The sequence below is a fragment of the Strix uralensis genome, chromosome 2 (genome assembly GCF_047716275.1).
Source record: "Strix uralensis isolate ZFMK-TIS-50842 chromosome 2, bStrUra1, whole genome shotgun sequence".
NCBI classification, from domain to species: domain Eukaryota; kingdom Metazoa; phylum Chordata; class Aves; order Strigiformes; family Strigidae; genus Strix; species Strix uralensis.
In genome coordinates, this window is record NC_133973.1 from 8,320,808 (window position 1) to 8,342,035 (window position 21,228).

General features: G+C 48.9%; 2 protein-coding genes across 6 annotated transcripts in view; one reads left to right on the forward strand and one right to left on the reverse strand.

Moving 5' to 3' along the window:
* Positions 1 to 4,615: 4,615 nt before the first annotated feature.
* Positions 4,616 to 21,228, reverse strand: part of ZYX (zyxin) — a 28,050-nt gene continuing 11,437 nt past the window's right edge. For 3 of the 5 annotated variants that reach the window (XM_074855140.1, XM_074855158.1, XM_074855119.1), the window contains exons 2-10: positions 12,809 to 13,063; positions 9,596 to 9,786; positions 8,471 to 8,563; positions 7,674 to 8,180; positions 7,214 to 7,355; positions 6,962 to 7,131; positions 6,631 to 6,809; positions 6,225 to 6,345; positions 4,616 to 5,811 (exon numbers count right to left, since the gene is read on the reverse strand). In XM_074855140.1, the coding sequence (XP_074711241.1) occupies positions 5,701 to 5,811; positions 6,225 to 6,345; positions 6,631 to 6,809; positions 6,962 to 7,131; positions 7,214 to 7,355; positions 7,674 to 8,180; positions 8,471 to 8,563; positions 9,596 to 9,786; positions 12,809 to 13,052 (1,758 nt within the window). In that variant the 5' untranslated portion in view covers positions 13,053 to 13,063 and the 3' untranslated portion in view covers positions 4,616 to 5,700. Of the gene's footprint in view, positions 5,812 to 6,224; positions 6,346 to 6,630; positions 6,810 to 6,961; positions 7,132 to 7,213; positions 7,356 to 7,673; positions 8,181 to 8,470; positions 8,564 to 9,595; positions 9,787 to 12,808; positions 13,064 to 16,410; positions 16,566 to 19,041; positions 19,530 to 21,228 lie in introns of those variants that run through there. The other 2 variants (XM_074855129.1, XM_074855150.1) reach the window with 2 other exon arrangements.
* Positions 16,636 to 21,228, forward strand: part of FAM131B (family with sequence similarity 131 member B) — a 59,208-nt gene continuing 54,615 nt past the window's right edge. The window contains exon 1 of the mRNA XM_074855246.1: positions 16,636 to 16,654. The gene's annotated coding sequence lies outside the window, so the exon portion shown is untranslated. The remainder of the gene's footprint in view (positions 16,655 to 21,228) is intronic.

The following is a 21,228-nucleotide window of genomic DNA, read 5'->3' on the forward strand; positions in this document are numbered from 1 at the left end:
TTAGAAATTCCAGCAGGGTCCTTATATCCATGTTTAGTTGTTTCAGCCAGTGGTCTTTGTCCTTTTAACTGCAGATTTAATGTGGAAATGCAGGTGTGTTAGGATTAAAGGATACATATGCAGCTGCTTACTTCAGACTTTTTTCTCTAAACCCAGTTACAGCTGTATCCACCCATTAGCCAAGTCCATTGTTTTACAGGTCCTGTGTTTATTCCTAAACCATGACAAGTATTAGAAGCCACTGCTGTAGTTTGATGAAATACATGTGAGTAGTACTTCCTTCTGCAGAATAGACTGTCCAGGAGCAGAAAAAAAAAAAAAATCTCACTCTGATGTTCCTAAGACTTTCTCCTACCTGGGAAGAGTAGTCGCCTCAAGATTTATTTTTCAGTGCTTGAGCCAAGTCTGGGTTGGTGAAGAAGGTGAGTGCTAACCATTCAGCAATCAGTTACTTGCTGTAGGGAGCTCTCAGTATTTCCATAACTGTACAATGCTTCAAATTCTTAAGGCTATAAATTAACACTCCTGCTTCTGGGGAGGTCTTGCTTAGCCATAAATGACAGAAGGGTTAAGCAGCAGAGATGTAAATAACTACAACTTAAAGCAAGAAGGCTGGTTTTTATTCAGTGTGAGAAGGAGCAGTGTGTACAAGGAACCATAGTATGCGCGTACCTCAGCCACTTGGGTCACTGCAGCTGTAGGAAGAGATAACAGCTGACAATATAAGCTCTTGCTATGAGGCTTGCTAGTGTATCAGGAAGTTCAGTCTTAGTAACAGGTGCCTGTAGCATGAAGTATAGGTAATAAAGTTGCTGCATGGCAGATATCCAGGTGTGGTGGTTTAGTCCCTGCCGGGGCCTGAGACCACGCGGCCGCTACCCCTCCCCCACAAAGGGAGTGAAATACCAAGCTCCGGGGCTGAGATAAGGAGAGGTTTGATACAACAGTGCAACAGCAACAAAACAAACAACAACAATAACAGTAACAGTAACAACAATGAACAGAGCAAGATATGTACCGATACAGCAGTGAGAGCAGAGAGATTGCATAACACACGTGCTCACCGGTTCTCCCTCGCTTGGGCGCCAGGAGGTGACATCAGCATGGTATTGAATAACCCAGCTAGAGCTTCCCCCCCACTGCTGGGGAAACTTAACCCTATCCTAGCTAAACCAGGACACCAGGCTAGAAGATAAGCCCTGATGAGGCTGACACAAGATTATGAGCTTGGGTCATGCATCTGTAAACGTCAAGCTACCATTGCGGATGATAGAAAATTGGGAGTGGTTGATGTGTCAGATAGTTGTGCTGCCATTCAGAGGGACCTTAATAGACAGAAGAAATGGAAAGAGAAGGGTGTGTTGATTGACAGCCGGCTGAACAGGAGCCAGCAGCGTGCCCAGGTGGCCAAGAAAGCCAATGGTATCCTGGCTTGTATCAGCACTAGCGTGGCCAGCAGGGACAGGGAAGGGATCTTACCCCTGGACTCGGCACTGGTGAGGCCGCACCTCGATTACTGGGTTCAGTTTTGGGCCCCTCACTACAAAAAGGCCATTGAATGACTCGAGCGTGTCCAGAGAAGGGCAACGGAGCTGGTGCAGGGTCTGGAGCACAGGTCTGATGGGGAGCGGCTGAGGGAACTGGGGGGGTTTAGTCTGGAGAAGAGGAGGCTGAGGGGAGACCTCATCACCCTCTACAACTCCCTGAAAGGAGGGTGCAGAGAGGGGGGATGAGTCTCTTGAACCAAGGAACAAGTGACAGGACAAGAGGGAATGGCCTCAAGCTGCACCAGGGCAGGGTTAGACTGGCTCTTAGGAAGGAGTTGTTGGGCGTTGGACTGGGCTGCCCAGGGCAGGGGGGGAGTCCCCATCCCTGGAGGGGTTGAAGAGTCAGGTTGACCCAGCGCTGAGGGATCTGGTGGAGTTGAGAACGGTCAGTGTGAGGTTAATGGTTGAACTGGATGATCTTCAAGGTCTTTTCCAACCGAGATGATTCTGTGATTCTGAGAGGAGACTCATGAAGCTGAACAAAGGGAAATGCAGAGCCCTGCAACTGGGAAGGAACAGCCCCATGCACCAGTACATGCTGGGGACTGACTGGCTGGAAAGCAGCTTTGCAGGAAGGAACCTGCAGGCAATAGTGAACAGCAAGTTGCACTTGAGCCAGCAATGCACCCTTGGAGCAAAGGAGGCCAACAGTATCTGGGCTGTGTTAGCAAATGCATCACCAGTAGCAAGAGGGAGGCAATTCTTCCCCTCTGTTTCGTGTGGTTCTGACATCCAGAGCATTGTGTCGAGTTTTTGGCTCCCCGGTATGAAGAAGGACATGGACTTTACTGGAGCAAGTCCAGTGAAAGGCCATGATAATTCTGAAGGGATTAGAGCATCTGATGTGCAAGGAGAGGCTGAGAGAACTTGGGAGTGTTCGGGGGAGCCTTGAGATGAGGAGGTTTGGGTGGCTCTTACCATTGTGTATAAATACGTGATGGGAAGGAGTGAAGAAGAGGGAGCCAGACTCTCCTCAGTGGTATCCAGTGAAAGGAGAAGCAGTGGGAACACATCAAAACACAATAAATTGAATCTGAAGGTAAGAAAAAAACTTACTGTGAGAGTTGTTAAACACCGGACGAGGATATCCGGGGAGCTTGTGGAGTTCTCATCCTTGGAGGTATTAAAAAACTGACGGGGTACATTCCTGAGCAACCTGCTCTGGTTGACCCTGCTCTGAGCAGGGACGTCCCTTCCAACTTCAACTGTTAGAAGCTTCTGAATCAGCTGACCTGACAGAGAAGAGGTGGCTCAGTTCCATGCCCTCAGGTACAGCCAGTAGCAAGCCTGAGCATGTATTCCCAATAGGCACTAACGCACACAAAATATATGTATATAATATGTGCATGTATATATATGCACACACACTGTACATGACTGGCCTGGGGCAGAAAACACAGCAATCGTGCAAGCACAGCACAGCCCGATCCAATTCCCTTCTCTGGCTGAGCAGGATGAACCTGCTAGTGGGAAATACATACAAATATACTATGGATTCCTCTATCCAGTAGCTGGCTCCGTGGTGCCTGAGCTGGTCTCCTCAGCTGCTGGCACCAGGACATTGGAGTCCTCGAGCCTGTAGCCCCCCTCCAGCGGTGGGCCCTTGGGCCCCTCACACACACACGGGAGCCCTCCAGTAAGGCTGGGTAGAGCCTTAGACATTGGCTCTACGCAGCAGCTGCCCCCAGGATTCCCTGGTCTCCCAGACACCTCATGCACAGATACCAACTGTTCTCTGGTGGCTGGTCCAGGCTTACCACCAGTAGCTGACTCCCAGACCCAAGGGTGGCTGGCTCGGATCTCCTGAGAGCTCTAGCAGCTGACTCAGACTGGTCTTTCCAGCATCTGGCCAGACTCGCAGACATGTCAGCTCATGGCTCTGAAGTCTCTTACCCTACTCACTAACCAGCTACTCTGACTTGATTTTTGCTCGTGATTACGCATGACATATGCACCCACACAACATGCACGCGTTCATGTATTTCCAGTTGCTGGCACTTACATCTCCACATGCACTGAACAGTCCTTTCACAAAGGAAAAAAAAAAAAGAAGTTTAGTAAGAAGACAGGACAGATTGCACTGATGACATGCAGGACACGGCCAGACAAGTGTACTGTGTACATGCAGCCAGACTCTTCTGTGACCTTCTCCCATTTTCCCATGCTTCTTCCTCTCCTTGATCACTCCCCTTTTCCTGCCTTTGATCTTGCCCTTACACATCCCGTAACAAGTGTTGTATGGCCCCCAAATGCTCTTCCCCTGCACCCCATGCCCCTTGGAGAGCCTAAACTCCCCTTCATCTGTGAGGTGATCCAGAGAGCCCTTCCCACTGACTCTGCTGGACAGGTTTCACACCCAGACACCAGTGCTAGTCTTCTGATAGCTCTGGGAGGAACTGGGTTAGAGTCCTTCTCTCTCCCATCATTTTTCTCCTCCGTGCTCCTTGGTGTTTGTGGGCATGAGCTTTTAATCACACAATCTATTAACAACCACTCAAAACAATGCCTACAAACCAGCAAGAATTCAGGTAAGAAAAGAAAGCAAATGTACAATTTGTTTATTCTTTGCTCATCCTATAGGAAACCTCAAAGAATTTACTAGATCAATTTGCAAGGAGTCATTAAAGGTTTCCCCCAAACTGGCAAGAGAACAAGGTTTCATGCCTTTGAAGTGTTGAAGCATTGATGCTTACCACAAAGAGGAGTTTCATCTGCAGTGACCAAGACAGTACCATGCTTAAAACCATAAACATCAAGCACAAATGCTTTCTGAAAAGCAATAGTTAAGGCAAAGCAAGCAAATTGACCACTTTATTCCAGTCTGATGCAAGTGAATTTTAATAACTCACCTCCTAGTGACACATCAAGCAAATTACAATCTTGCTGTATTGCCACTGCTTTAAATGAGAGCTACTCTTCAGGCACAGAAAAGTAAGAGTTTGAAAAGGAGAGAAAGGCCATTCTCAGACTCCTCATCTCTGGAGCCCAGGTGGAATAGCAACTATACAGTCTCTACTGCCTAAGACAGCAATTCTCATGGGTGGTTGAACAAATACAGCAGACACATGTTAATGGCAAAGAACCCCACTTTTTATTGAATGCAAACAGTGGTTGGACAGTGTAGTTATTCAAAGGGTTTGTTCAGTTTGAGAGTTTCTAGTCCAGGAAACAGGGCTCAGTGCAGTAACACTTACAGCCAGACAGTACATTGCAATTACACTGCAGCTTTCACTGACAGCAGCAAAAGAATCCCTACTGGCATGCAGAAACGTTCCTCAGTCTGCTGAATCCTCATCCACACACCGAGATGCCTCCTAACTACATGCTGCCTGTCCTTATGACGGTCTTTATTTGTAAACATGCATTCTTTGGACTGCTTTGCTACTCTGGTGCCCAGCCTGGCTGTCCAGAAACCACACTGGGAAACAATTCATTTTGGGGAGGAAAAAAAGATTTTTTAAAAAAAAGTTTCCAAACTCAGGAACAGAGTAGGATTCCAAACATTGCCCGTTCAATCTGGCTAAGGAAAAAAAAGTGACAAGACAGTTAGCCAGTAAAATCCATTAGACACAGAAAAGCTATAGCAGGTTAGCTTTTTCTAGCAACAATAACAGAGATTCCCAATACGTTCTGCCTCCACACTCTAACCCAGGAGTGAGGGAAGCTTGGGCAGGGGAAGACATCTTGATAGTGAGGTGGCACAAGAAAAAAAAATAAAATCAAAGACAGAAGTGGTGTTGAGATGGAGGTTTCCACCTTGTAAGGTCAAATCATGGTTCTTGGCTCCGTGGAACAGAACACTCAGCCTTCCCAGCACCTGCCACCAGGTCGTTCTTGCTGCTTCCACCAGGCGGTGGTGGAGGTCTGGTCTTTCTCCTCCAGAGTCTTGAGGGAACACAGATTGTGCGCTCGCCTTGATCACAGCCACCAGCCTGGAATATGCCGTGGCCAGGAAGTGGCGACAGAAGAGGTCCTTGCTTGGTGGGTGTGCAGAGGGAAGTCTAGGAGCAGTGAATCCTACATGAGTAAAGAACTGTGCTGGCATAGTCTCCATTGGTAGCAGCCTGCCTTGTCAGGCAGAGGGACAGGACAACGGCAGGGAGGGGAAGAGCATTGAGTGCAGGGGGTCTCGAGTATGCCCCCTCCAAGCTCCTCAGTGTGCCGTTTTGGCACGAACAGTGTGACATTTGATACACAGCACGTGCCCATCCAGTGGAAAGCACCCATTCTCATCTGCTTCGATGGACAAAGGCTTCCCACAGTCCTGAACGGGGAAAGAAAAGAGGGAGAGAGCTCAGTGACAGCCAGTGGCAGGGTGAATGCATCCAAGGACGTAAGCAATGCCCCCCCACATCAGGATAATGGCTCACAGCCCACTGCTCTGTCTCTGATGGTGCCAACTGGAGATACTATTTTGAGGGAAAAGCAAGCGCCTTCTGTGATCCCCACATGTTCCCCCAGTATCCACAGCTGCTGTATTAGGGATGTTTAAGAGACTACAACCCTGCGCAGTCCTTGCTCACAGACCTGCGGTCTGTCAACGTCTAATCTTTTCCTGAATCTGCTTCAGAAATGCTCCAGATTCATTCAAAACAACCTTAGTGTTTGGTCAGGATAGACAACAAAGGTCCCAGGTGGGCATGGGAGAGGCAGGAGGAGCAGGGCCACCAGGCTTACCTCACACTTGTAACATTTCATGTGGAAATTCTTCTCCAATGCCACCACACGCACCGTCTCATCCTTTCCAGGCTCTGGCATGATGGGTTCACTACAGACTGAGCAGCGTGGAGCATACTTCCTGCAACACACAAAAACGTGGAGGAGACCATGACCACTGTGGTGACGTTCAATGCAAATTTCTCCTTACTGCCATACAATAGTATTAGCAGCAGAAGAATAATAAATCACAAAGAAGTTTAGGTGGGAAAAGACCTTAACTACTACAAGGTACATTGCCAACTCAATTTTAACTTCATGTCTAACAGATCACATGGGCAACACAACCTCGTATTGCAGCAAAATTTAGCAGGTGTGAGGGAATCGGGCACCTTTCAGGCACCACACGCGCATGCGCTCTCCGTACCTGTGGTAGTCATCCACGCAGTGAGGCTGGTTGGCCTGGTCCACAATAAAAGAGGCCCCCTCCAGAGGGGTATGGCACATCACGCAGGTGAAGCACTGGGGATGGTAGGAGTTACCAGTGGCCTTCAGCATCCGGTCCGTGATGGTCTGTTTGCAGACACTGCACTTTTCCAAGGTCCCCTGAGCCCAAAGGAAACAAGTAAGACGCATTAATCCCCCACCCCTGGGAGGTTACACCACAGACAGGCAAGATGGAAGGAGGAAGGGAAAGCAAGAGAGAGCAACCACAGCAAGCTCAGCTCTCTCCAGTAGCTGTTATCCCAGTGACTCACAGCATAGCAGTCCTCACAGAAGGGCTTCTCGTCCACATTGTAGAACTGCTGCCCCTGCAGCTGCTTCTCGCATTTGAAGCAGGTGAAGCATTCCACATGGAAGAGGCAGTCCAGGGCCCTCACAGCTGGCTGGGTTCGCGATAGGGGCTTCCGGCAGAAGCCGCAGAGCTCTGTCGATGGAAGAAGAAAGGGATTAGGAGAGATGAAAACCCACCGGTCTTAGTCCTGCTGCTGTCCACTGAGGGAACGCACCAGAAGTAGCAGCCTCTGTTGGGGGCGGATGCTCCATATCCTTCATTAGTTTCTGGGTCAACATCTCCAGCTCTTCTACCTCCTTCATGGTCAGACAGGAATTTCCCCTAGGTGGATCTGCACTGGAGCCTGTGGGTTTATGCTGCAGGAAGAGGAAACATTCAATCACAAAGGACAAATATAGACAGACTCCTTCCCACCCCATCCCTAATAAACATACTTCTCTCCCCTTTACTTTTCCCCTCTCTCTCTCAGAGCAATCTGCCACCCACTGTGCTTGCTTTTTTCCACCTTTACATGGAGTCCTATCCTCACCACCACTGGCTCTAGTTACATCTCTCTCTCAGATTGGTAACAGCCTCCCTTAGCCTGGGACAGACTCTCCCTCCTCATCCTCCAACTTCACTCCAATGATGCTGTGCCTGTCCAAAGACACTGGTGCCATGGTCCTACCCCTTACCGTGTCTTTTGCAGCAGCAGGTTGTTCTGTGGGACGTGGCTTCACCTGCACTTGGGGTCTTTCCCTCTGCTGGGCGTAGGTGAAATTGGGAGGCTGTGGCCGAGAGGAGGGACCTGAAGGTGAAGGGGCAGTGAACTGAGTCTGAAGGGAGGTAGGATATCTTGTAGAGTTTGAGGGAGCCATGGGAACACTGCCACCTGATTTAGACCCAGACTTAGGAGAGCCAGCAACAGGGGGTGGGGTGAATTTAGGGGTAGGCTGAGCAGGAGGGACAGCGGGGGAGGGAGGAACTGGTGCTTGGGGCTCCTTGCGTTGCTGTGGGGCTGCCCACGGGGTTGGCGAGGGGGTGAAATCCACTCCAGGGGGCTTGAAAGGTAAGCTTCCACTTGGCTTTGGAGTGAACTTGGAAGGAAAGGAATGAGGAGTATCTCTGGGTGCAGATGGGACTTCCACATGGGCTTTTGAGGCCAATGGTTTCTCCAGAGAACCTGTGGATCCTGGAGATACCTGTAAAGTGAAGTCACAGAGAGAAACAGGCAGTTATCAGCAAGGTGGAAGAGAAAATATGCTGTCTACAGCAGTAAGTCAGCAGCTATCCCAGACCCACAATGCTAAGAGTTCCCACAGTGTTACATATTTAGCAGTCCTGACAGGTTGCAAGATCTATGCTTTCTGGTCCTTCGTGTACACTTTTGTGCTATGGTTTATACAGACATTTTCAGTAGCACCCTTCTCGCTACCTGCATTCAGCAAACCAGTCACCTCTCCTTCCACCTGTGACATTCTGGAGAGCTCACCCGCGATTTGAAGGGGTCATTCTTCTCCATGTCATCCAACATTACGGACAGTGAGTCAATCTCAAGATCAATGCTGCTCATCTTGCCACGTACCTATACCACCGTCCATGAGGAAAGAGGGAGCAGAGCACATTACAGGAACAGCCAGAGAAGCGGGTGTATCCCCTTACAATAGCAGATTTTGACACTTTGGACTGTAGTACAGATCTGCTGCTTGGAGTGGGTAGCAAGTTGCTGAGGATGAACAGGGCACAGTCTCCAAGGTCTACAAACAGTGGGAAAATGCACAGCCCAAAGAAACTCAGACAGATTTAGGTGGGAAAAGCCATCTGGAAGTCTCTAATCCGACACCCTGCTGACAGCAGGGCTATCTCCCAAGCTAGACCAGGTTGCTCAGCGCCTTGTCCAAGTGATTTCTGACCATCCCCAAGGATGCAGATTCCCCAGCCTCTCTGGGCACCTGTGCCAGCGCTGAGCCACCCTTGGAGGGGAACAGGTTTTTTTCTTCTGTCCAACAGGAATTTCCCTTGCCACAACCTGCATCCATGGTCTCTTGTTCTCTTGTTGTGCCCCAGTAAGAAGAATCTGTCTTCTCTCCAGCCCTCCTTTATGTATGGCAGACTGCAGTTAGATCCCTGCCTTGGCCTCCTCTTCTGCACGCTGAAAAAACCCAGCTCTCACACCATGTGCTCCAACCCCCAACGACTGCTACGACCCTTGGCTGGATTGCAGCTAGTTCAGTATTCCTCTGGGGTTATTTTACTGGGGAGCCCAACTGGAAACAGCTCTCCAAGATGCAGCCTTACTGAAGAGAGGAATAACCACTGTCCTTGTGCTGCTGAGCACCCTTGCACACACGCAGCCCAGCATGTGGTTGGCCTTTATTACCACAAGGGTGCATTGCTGGCTCACATTCAACTCACTGCTCACCAGAAACCCCAGGTCCTTTGTCTGCAGAGCTGTAGCCCGGCCAGTTGACCCTAACCTACGCTGGTCCGTGGGGTGGTAGCATTTTCTGCTTTCCCAGATCTCAGGGTTTCCTGCTGCTGAGTTCAGAGAGGAGTGAGAGGCTGTCCCAACTCACAGAGCATCACAAGAAACTACACTTCCCTTGACCTTACTCACCTGCGGGGCAGGTACCTTGGTCACAGGCCCTTCATCAAACATTGGTGGCGGAGGAGGAGGAGGAGAAGGAAAAACTTCTTCTGGGGCTGGTGGAAAAGGCTCTTCAAAGGGTGGTGGGGGTGGAGGAAAAGCACAGTTTGAGGAAAAACTTGCCTCCTCTCCAGGTGGGGGAGGAGGTGGCAGCGGCAGCTCTATGGGGAAGAATGAGAATAAAGCAAGTTTGGGTCATTTCTTACTCTTAGCCAGTACAAACCCCAGGAAGGGGTTTGAAGCAAGTACCCAGGGAACCCCAGCACCCATCAAGGACAACTGAACTCCGCAGACTGGCTTTTACCTTGTCCAAAGCCACTTGCCATCATATAAACTTTCTTCAGTAGCTACTGCAATTAGTCACTGGGAATAGTTATTGTATAATTGTGAAACATGTCTTACTATGCCATATCCCACTCCTCTCATTCTTCCATCCCTAACATATGCTGCTCTTCCCAGTAACTGGCTCAGATTGCTGAATACAGAGCGAATACAGAGCAGCATTAGAAGGAACGCCAGCAGACAACCCAGGACCCCAAAGAGCCTGCATTATTACATGAAAATAAGCTGGCACCTTGCAGCTGGCTAGTAAGCACTACAAGAAACAAGCTGGGGGTGGGGGTGAATGTGGGGTGGGGCAGCAAGTCAGACCAACTACCCCTTATGCATATGAGGAATCTTTGGAACTGCTTTATTTTTCTGGGAGATGAAAACAGCTTTCCTTTTGGAGGCTAAAATGTCCCCATACACAACACAGATTAGGACATGAGAAATTTTCCAGAACCCTTTTAAGGAGGCTGAAAAGCATCAGAGTGCCTCAATCTCCTAGAAGAAAACCCCATTGCTTCCACCTATTCATATTTACTGAAGGTGTGGAACAGACAAAAAGAGACATTTTCTACTGCAACACAGTCAAACAAATGTCAATCTTCTTCCCTGCACCATGTATGGGAGAAGTTGTCTTCTCATCATACAAGCAGCAAAGAACACTGAACACAAGGAGGCTTAACTTCCACATCCCTTCTTCTGGAGACCCACCTTTCTTCCTAGCTAGCCCCAACCAGCAGTAGGGTGAAAGACCATGTTTTTCACTCCTGATACTCCATTTGCAACTTTTAACAGCAGTAATCGAATTGTCTCATCTTTATACCCAGTTGTTGTCAACAGACTTTATAAGGACTTCTTATCTGTAACCTAAGGGAAACAATACTGCCCTTTCAGAAAATGGAAGCCAAAATCTTATTAGCCAGTGGAATGCATAACCTCTTTCAAGACTTCTTGTGCCACAGAAATTCTGCTTGAGGGTGGGAAGTAATACTACGCTGTTATTTTTTCTTTGAAACAACAGTTTGGGATCAAGTTTGTATACACTTGCCTTTCAGTTTATTGAAATGATAAAGAATATTGCAGAAATGAAGCCCTGATCTGCTGTCACATTGTTTCAGATGCACTAAAAGCCTGTTTTATTAATTATTCATACAAACAAAAAAGTTCCTCACAAAGTTACTGTGCCAGATTTGTAGAATGATCGATACTAAATATAACATTCCTACAGCAGTATTAACTTAGCCATCCTGCCTTTTAACACAAAGCAACCAATTGCTACGGATTTATGTTATACTACTATTTGTTTGGGGAGTGTATAAGAAAGGGAGAGAAGGACTGAAAAGATACATCAGGTAAGGATCAAATCAGATGCATTTCTCTCATGGCTGAGTTTTGGTGGTTCATCTGTACTTCAGACATCTTGCTGGCAGCCCTCACCTGATGGTGACACGGCAGCTTAAGCCGAATGGTTCTTTTGCTAATCCTTCTGTCAAGTTAGTTCCTCCACAATAAGCTTTATAAGGAAGGGAGAAGTGGAGCAAACATCACCCAATCCTCCACTCGCACTATATCTTGAAAAATATTTTTTAACATCCTTCTGCTTTTGTACTTCTGGTAATGTATTTGTGTCCGTTTGAGACCTTCTGACGGACACATCCCTAATCCGCACAACTATAGCAGAAAATCATAAAGCCTAATATGGGACCTTGGAGTACAGACACGAGATTCCTGACAACAATGTATGACAAAAAGGTCACCAGATTTACCTGGTACAATTCTAGAAGACAGAACCAGCAACATGCTGAGGCTCTTATGACTTGAGAAATGGAAGAAATGGCTTAATATTTTGTCTCCTCTGAGCACAGAACCAGCCTTCCTACCATCAGGTCAGTTGCCCACTAACTCAGCATGCTAACCTGGAAAACATCAGTGTTGCAGCCTGTGCTAGACAGCGAAAGGAATTTAAAACAGCAGTTCGCATTAACTGAACATGTGTGTCCCAACTGAGATGCACCCCTGATAAGAGTCTTGGGGTAATATGCATTAGCAAGAGGTCCTTAAGGAAATTTCTAGTGACCCCATGCTGATCAGTTCCAACTAGGGAGCCACAGAACCAGGAACCATCTGCTTCTTCGAGGGCACAAAACCAACCACCCAACAACAACAAAAAAAAATGACACCACCACCACAGGAAATAAAAAACAACTTTAAAAAAAAAAAAGAAAGAAAAAGAAAACCACACTGAAGCAAGATGTTACTCTACACAGGAAAACACACTCAACCCAAACCACTAGGAAAAAGTACAAAACTCTACAAGCCATACAAACTCTAAGTCTCACTTCCTGTTTATGATAGCTTCCACCATTTTTCATGCAATTATTTCTTCCTCCTCATCTCCAGCAGCAAAGATGGCAATTGCAGAGCCCACAAGGAGGATCTCTACAGTCAGAGACAACCAACTTGACCTGAGATGAATCAAGAAGGGGAACAGCATGATTCATCACCACCAGGGTAAACTTCCCTGCAACATATTTGCTCTCAGACATGCTGGCCAGAAACTAACTGCAGTTACACAATTATGCACTCAGGAAATACTATGAAAAAATGCATCACATTCCTCCAGCATCAGCGTAATGCAGGATTGCCTTCTCGCTTCCTTTCCTAATGGAGATACTACGTACTTTGAGATCCCTTTACAATCATTTTATCTCACTCTGGAACCTGCCAGCCTGTACAGTAAGAGTATCCGTCACTTACAGCAGTTATGCCCGTTCTCATGTTTAGCCCAGTTACAGACCTCACACCCTGAGAATTTAGAAATGCATATTCACATCTGCCACACCAACCCTCACCTACCTTCTACCAGCATGGACGCTGATGGAATCTCCCCCACCCTCCCCATCTGAGCACGCTGGGTGCCAGCTCCAGGAGGCGGGGGCAGCGATGACTCTGATGCACCACCAGCCTTGAAGGGGTTCACCTTGGGTTTAGGGGCGACCACAGGAGCAAACTTCTTCTGCGGGTTGTAGAAGGAAGGGGTAGAAATGTTGATACTGACTGTGGATGTCATGCGGGTCCCTGGGGCACCAGGGGAGGCCATCTTCTCAGCACCTGGCAGAAGGGAAGAGGGAAGAAACCTATATGAAGTCAGTCTTGGGCCAGAGTGAAAATTAATAGAGAGGAACATGTAAAACAGGGGGATACAGGAGTTTAAGTCTGGCCAGAGGCTGAGGTGCCTGAGCAAGCACAGAGCACTTCCAGGTCAGCACAGGATAAAGGAGACACAGAAACAGCAGACAGCTCGAATGACACTTCACCACTTCAACTCATTATGGCATTAACCGCAAAGGGGTTCTTGCCATGGAGAAAACCCAGCTCTTCGCTGTGCAAGAACCCTGCACGCACGCATGCTGGAGAGGAGCTGTGGGCTGCCAGAATGAGTGATATCCACCACGCACACCAAGCCCCCCACACCCTAAGGAGGGTGCCCCCACACACCGGGGCCTTCCCAGAACTGGAATCAGCATCTCCTCTCCCCCACTTACTCAATAACACCAGCCTGTTCCTCTTGACCTCAGTGAAGTCCCCCTTCACCCCCTGCACCCTCCACCCCCAGCATGCTGGGGGGGCACAGGCAGCTGCAGCAGAGGCAGAGCAGGGCGGGTGAGGACTCTCTGGTGTCACATCCCCAGCAGAGCCCCCCCTTGCTCTACCGGAGCTCACCTTCGCTTTTCCCCCTCCCTGTCCCTAGTGAGGGTGACAGCAGCTCCCGCCACCCACGGGATGCCAGGCACCCCCCGGGGCTGCAGCGGGGGTTCCCGGCGTGCATACAGACCCTCTCCACTCACTCCTTTCCGCCAGCAGCCTCGCACAACCAGAGAACAGCCTCTCCAAGTCAGGAACCGTAGGTCTCATGAGGAGAGCCACATTGCCAGGATTCCCTCAGCCCCGCAATCCAGGCCTCAAATCTCATCTGTGCTAGAAATCTCCACAAAGCCAGATGCTTTGTTGTAAAGTCTGGCGTGCCTATAGTCCCCCTAACACCCCAGCACAATAGAGCTTCCGCCAGCACGGGGACTCCGTGCCAGCACTTCAAGTTGGCATGTTCAAATCGGTGCCCCTCCACACTGCCGGCCTCTCTCGCCCTGACAAGGGCAGACAGCCCTGGTGCCACAAACATCCGCCCGCCGCTAACACACCCATGGCTGCTGATAAGACCCATGGTGCCCCATCCTAAGAGCTCCCACAACTCAGTGGCTATTAGTAACCCGTAACAGCTTCTCCAGGTCACAACAGTGTGACAATACAGACAAATGTTAAGTCCACACTTCTGCACTTTTTGTTCCCGCTGTGCAGGGCTGATGAGTTGCGTGCGCTTTGACAAACTCTTCTGGGCTTTTCAAAAGGAGGAAGAGGCTGCAACAGTAAGCGTCAGCCAAAAAGCTGTGCTTGAGCATCTCCCACATGATCCAGCATGGGAAAGGGCTAAGGCAGAAGAATAATTAGCAAGGTCTGTCCTCAATATCTCAGACTTGTAGGGGTCAACAGACTTGCAAGTCAGAAGGGACTGACCAACCCCCTCTAGTCTGCAGCCTACCACCGAGCTACAGAAGCTATGAAAAGGACCTCCAGCCTTCTTTAGAGACTTCTGCCTCATGCTCCGCTGTTCCACTATGGTGTAACAAACCACCTGGTAGTAGTTCTACCAGAATGGACAGCATTATGAGCAGAACACCACAGCGACCACATCACTTCTGATCATGACCCATCTCAACACAGAGACAGTCTTGGGACATCATTTGCTTCACAAAAAAAGCGCTGGCTGTGCTACCAGCAGCTGTTATCCTCCTTAACCCAAAGCAGCCCACTTCCCAGTATGTGATGTCACGCTTAAGGCCCTTTCTGTTCGGGGCTGTCTCCATCCAGCAGCTGCCCCTGCTCGTCCTCACTTCTGTTTATCGGTCCACCCCCACGCCGACCAAACTTGCAGAGAGTCACCCCCCAGCCCAGCAGTGTTGCCAGTGCCATCTAAGCCTTACCGAAACCACACAGCTAATGTGAGGTCCTGCGGCGCTGTTTGTAAAAGCTATTGGAGAGGGAGTGTCACACCAGCAGCCCTAATCTCAAATCCTTCTCGTCCTCACATTTACCCCGAGGGGAGAGATTTTTCTGCATGCTGTAACAGCATTTAAGATGACTCAAGTGGAGCTATGAAGAAACCTGTCCCCAAAGGAGACAGTCAGGATACTCAGTTGCCTCATACACTGTTTCTGTCTAACAGAGAGCAAGAAGTAGGAGGACAGAACCAAGTGACACCTCTCTCAGCAGCACAGTCACCTCCCAGAAGGTCCCTTGGTGGGTCTGCCACCTCTTATGCACCCAACTTTCAGTTCTTTGACCCCAAGCCACGACTTTCAAAACCTCATCTCCTTTCCTGGGGTAGCAAAACGAGGAGGAACCTGAGGAAGCAGAGCGCCAAGTGTTATTTTTCACCTTTGCTAGTGGAAAGCAGTTTGGCTCCAGCCCCCCTAAAAGCTAGCCAGCACAGCGGAGTGACACGCCACATCTGTACTTCCCCAATTTGCCAACTTCCTCCCAACTGAGAGGAGTCAGAAGCAAAAAGTACAGAATATGAGGTGAACAGATTAAACAGATTTAGGAGTTATGCTTATTTTCATCCTCTCATACAGTCTATTTCCAGAAAGTTCTCCCAGCCTGGCCCAAAGTTTAAAAGCTTCAGAGAGCAAAGTCCTATCAGCTATGCAAGCTGGAAGGTAGAGCCTTAAAACAACCGGGCTGGGGGACGGAGGCATTCAGACCTACAAACTTCTCACACATATGCTGGGTTTGCCTCCTTCCTGTGCAGGGGGAGGGGAAGAAAAAAAAAAATAACTAAGAAAACCACCAAAATTATATGCAAACATATTTAAAACTTTAGGAAGTTCTACGACTTTACAAGCAGTTGTGTCTTCACTTCCTCAGGGCGCGCCCAGAGAGACAGAAACTCGTAAATTAAAGAAATTTCATGCACAAAGAGCTCCAGATTCCTCTCTCTCAAGCACATCTGGAAAAAGGCTCCATAGGTGTCTCACTCATCCCTACGCACACAAAAGGCAGCTTGTCCCGAGCAAACCCAGCAACACCCCCTCCCTCTTCCCCACCGCTGGAGCTACACGGGAGCGCTTGGCTGCCTCCATTTCACCGAGAGGGAAGAAAACTCACCAGACCCCCGCACACGCGAAGGGAAGAAAAACAAAACAAAACAAAACAAAAACCCAAACCAAACACCCCAACGAGCTACGACCGTCAATCGAGCCCAAATCGCCCGAGAGACCTTGTAGGAGAGGAGGAGCCCCTCCCGGCGGGAGCGGCACCCCCGACGCCGCGGTGCTCGCCCAACGCCAGCCCCAGGGCCGCAGACAAAAGCTTTTTCGTTAAACCGTAGAGCAGAGACTCACCTCTGGGGCCGGGGGAGCGGGAAATGCCCCCCCCCACTCCCCGCCGGGGCTGCTGACGGCGGGGCTGGGGCTCGGCCTGTCCTACCGAGAAAGGCAGCAGGAATGAAAGGTGGGGGAGCTGCTGAGCCCAAGCGCTGCCTACCAACTCGCGAAAAAAGCCTCGCCCAGGCAAAGTTGTTTGACCATAAAAGGAGAGAGGCTGCGCGAACAGCTGAGCTCACTCGCTGGGGAATGTGGCGATGAGGTAAGGGGGGACGGCGCGGCGCGCCCCGCCGGGAGCCCCGCGCTGGCAGCTTCTCCGCGCCCCCTCCGGCTTTACCGGCAAGGAGCGGCGGGGGGTGGGGTGGGGTGGGGTGGTATTTCTCTGGCTACCAGCGGTCACAATGAAGAAATGTTTGTGGGGGCTCTCCTCCCGCCGCCTCGCAGCGCGGTCCCCGCCTCCCGCGCCAGAGCAGGGCCCTGCTGCTCCCGTCTTCCCTAACTCCAGTGCTGCCCCCCAGCCCGGCCAGTCGCTGAGCTGGATTTTAGGAAGAAATTCAGCAGCTCTGGTGAGTCAGGGTCCCCACTGGCCTCTTCCCCGCACGATCCAGCTGCGAGAGCATCTGACTCGTCCCCCCCCCGCCCCGCCTGAGTCGTCCAGAAATTAAAGCAAATGTCAGATGACTCCACCGTGTAGAAAAGCGACTTGTTCTTGTACCGGCTGCAAGGCAAACATTGAACCGTTCTATGTCAAACAGTAGCTGCTTGAATTGCTTTGCTGGATTGCCTGTGCTGCCCATCGGGTTTATTTTTATCTCAGTTGGGGCTGGGGGTTCAGTCCTGCTCTAGAGCAGGGACTGCCTAACACAGCACAGCAGAGCGTGGAATTTTCAACCCCAGTCTTTTCTTCTTGCTCCTAAGCCTCTTACGGAGGAGGGATACCAATAAAGACAATTCCTGTGCTTTGCTGTACTTTGGAATTGGGCCTTCATATTGGGGTTAATACCCCTACTATTGCAACTTCCCTGGAGTTACTGTATTTGGTAATGCTTGGGAGATCTGGGGCTTGTCTGCTCCTAAAACTTATCTATCAACATAGGTACCTTTCAGTACTGGTATTTACTCACAGGTGGGTGAGTTAAACCACAAACCTCACCAGTTAGACTCCCACTGTACACCACTGCAAAATCTTCATATTGGAGAGCTATGCAAAGAGGTTCATCAAGGCTTAGGAAATCCACTGTAAACAAATCTTTAATTTTACAGGCAAGGTTTGTAAAAAGAGGTAAAATCTTTTATTTAACCAGCTAATACATTTGGAAAAATTGGGCCCTCTGTGGGGTGTTTTACATACCATATGAAGATGTCACCCATAGCAATGTGTAGCACGGAGCATCTCCTTTCATAGCTGCAACCATTGATCTATGGCTGGGAATTGCTTAGGGATCTATAGCTCTTGTATGGGTGCTAAATAATTCTGAAGTTACTGACACTTTTGTTGGCATGGCATCAGCCCCGTTACCTCCCACGAGTAATGCACAAAGTAATTATACAGGATAAGGAAGGTATCTCTGTGCTGGGTCTTCTAACACTGTCACTTTTCTAGTGCAGACATTCTTTTTCTTTCTTGGTCAGGTAGTCAGTGCAGAGCTAACCAAATGCTGGAACATCACAGCACACCTTACACAATCAGCGTGACCTCAGAGTACTCTGTCACTGTTCCCTGGACTAGCCCCGACTACAGAGAAAACAAAGAATGTCTCAGACTGAGATTAAAAAAGTGCTGAGAGAATATGAAAAAAATCTGCGCTCTCATACTTTCTGGTCACATCCCCATAAATCCAGAAGCTTGCATGTTTGATTGTCTCACCGATGTGGTGATGAAGGCAGATCAAGTGAAGTGGGAATAAGAACAAGAAAAGCACACCCTCTTAGACCTTTTGTACTATCTCCTCACTACGAGGAAACAAATATGAAACAGAGAAGCGTTTAGCAGGTTGGACATGTGAAAGCTAGAATTCTCAAAGTGGAATACATCATAATACACAGAGGGAAACTTTAATCTGATTTCATGCTTGCCATATAGTGGATTTAAAGTTTGTGCTTTTGTAATCAGAGATGAAGATGAACTAACTTCCCTATGTAAGTTCTGATTCCTCTAGAAAGAAAGTAAGAATCTCCTTATGCTAGCAACCTTCCTTCACGCAATTCTTCGGAAGAGTAGATATTTTTCTGCTGCAGACTGAAATTAGTGCCTCGAGATGTACACAGCTGTAGTCAGTCTCCTTAGTTGAAGCAAAGTATTAGTCCTCAATAGGCATTTAGCTGTCTGGGTACAGAGATGGATCAGCAGGTGTACTCAGCTTGTTCTGCCAGACCTTGTTGTTTCTGGAATTAGCAGCAGTCCTCTGCGTAAATCACTTTGGCTGTTCCATGCCATGAAAAAAGTGATCTGGTGTTTTGGAGTATATTGTGGTGTGAATGCTACTCTGCACCACGGGTGAAATGACAGCCCACTACAAAGCAGAGGTTGGAGGGATTTAGAATATGCAGTTCTAGCTGGATGCTTCTTTGAGATGAGTGACAGGAAGCAAGCCCCAGTACTGGCTGTCAAATCAAAGCTTAGAAATTCTTAGAGTTCAAGGAACCCACCTTAGAGAGACTAAGTTTTCATGGAGACAGACATAAAGAATCTTCACTGGTAATTCAGCCATGTAATGCAGTGAGTAAATAAAGAATCATGCCATGCAGAAGTGATGTGGCAAATTCATGTACTGCACTGAGATGAGTATGCTAGCAGTGATTAGATGCCTATAAAATGAAAAAAAATAGACATAAGAGAAGAAAAAATAAGTCCTTAAATGCAAAAGGAAGTATTATTTACAAGAACACTATCAGGGAATTAAACTTGTCAGGCAGAAAGTCTTACCTAGATTCAGGAGGGTTCAGGTAGCTGCAGATGGGAATCTTTGTGTTACAATAGGTTTAAGGTCAGAGGAAAGCAATCTAGATGCTGGACAGCGTGCTTTAGTTGTGTTAATAATGTAAAACATCTGCATCTGTGTAATCTCCATCCATATCAACAGATCAATTAGTGTTATTTTATCTCAGCGTGAGTTAATAGTTAGTGATGACGTCGGAGTCCATGTTTTTCCTAACCAATGAAAAGTTCTCTTATCTGTGTTGCATCTCTAATACTTCTTTAGTCCTATAACTTCTGTTTAGCCTAACCACACTTCAGTGATTAATGCTAAGCTTGTACCTTGTAAGTTTTCCCTGTGCTGTATTAAATGCTATGTCTGGGCCTACTGGAAGAGTTGGGAATATATAATTGGCCCGCTTTGGTCCTCGGGCCGAGAGGTACAGAAGAGGTTAGGCTCACACTGTCCAGGGCAGAGCCACCTGTGGCAAACTGTCTGCATCCGTACAGACCAATGGGTGTAATGCATCCTGGTAAGAGCTCTCTTGGGATCTGTTGTGCTCCCACAGCTCAGCCCTCTCTGGGTGTGCTCCTCCCTCCCTCATACTGCGTGTCCGCCATGTGAAGGGCTACATCTGGCATAAGCTGGCACCTCCCATGGCTGTTGCTCCCACTCTCTGTGGAGGCCGTGATGCATGCGGAGCTGCCTTTCTCCTGGCTGAACAGCAGTTTCAAGTTGGAGTGCCTCAGCCCTGCTGTGGGATGCGTGTCAACAGCTGGGTGCCAAACACACAGAGATGCACTGGGGATGGCAGAGCCTCCAGTCCTGATGAGCCTCGTCATCCTCCTGCATCTGTGAAACTGGCACACAGTCAGGAATGCTAGCTGCAAAGGTCATGAATTCTGGAGAAGTCCCTGAACAACCAGCTACCCAGGACAAATAACTAGTATCTCTGCTGTTTCCCTTCAAAACTGAGTCTGCAGTGCAAAGCACACTTTGGAAGTGTCCCTCCCCAAGAATGGGAGCTGTTTAGCAGCCACAGAGCCTCCATGATCTCTGAAAAGTGTCACTGCACGTTTTCAAATCTCACTATGAAAGTATTGTATGGCACGCACACACATATGTACGTACTTCAAAAGGCCATTCTGGCCGTACACGTACAATTAGATTACCCTGCCTAAAACACTAGAATAAGCCATAAGCTGTAAACAAAAAATCCCAAACCTTTGCTGTACCAGGAAACACTTTTTAGTGAGGCAAATTGGTCACATACAAATAAGGGGGAGGAAAGTATTTAGGGCAGTGGTGGAGTCCCCATCCCTGGAGGGGTTTAAGAGTCAGGTTGACCCAGCGCTGAGGGATCTGGTGGAGTTGAGAACGGTCAGTGTGAGGTTAATGGTTGGACTGGAGGATCTTCAAGGTCTTTTCCAACCTAGATGATTCTGTGATCTCTGTGGTGTGACCTTGGTCATGCCAGCACATGACAGGCCATCAGAGTCACCAGGCAGCCAGGGGTCTGGGGTGGTGTCTGTACAGGGAAGAAGCTCCATTTCAGCAGGGCTGGCAAGTCTTTCCTAGACAGAGCCATGGCAGAGGCTCCTGGGCAGGAGGTGCAGCTCCCAGATGAATTACCACTGCTGTTTCCTTGTCTCCTGCCAGCCAGATTTCCTGCTGAGCTGCTGCCTCTGTCCGCTTCTCGGCAGGGCGGCATGCCTGCAGCTCTATGGCTCCTGGGGCTTGTTCTCTGGCAGGCTTCCTTCCCCTCACACCGCTCTCCCACACCTTCTGTTCACTGCTTCTGCTGGGCTCTGTGCCTGAGGGATGAGGGAAGCAAGCAGGCTGTCCCAGCAGGTATCTCTTTTCCCAGGTGGAGTATGAACTGTTCTGCATCTCTGGAAACCAGTGAGCAGTCAGCCAA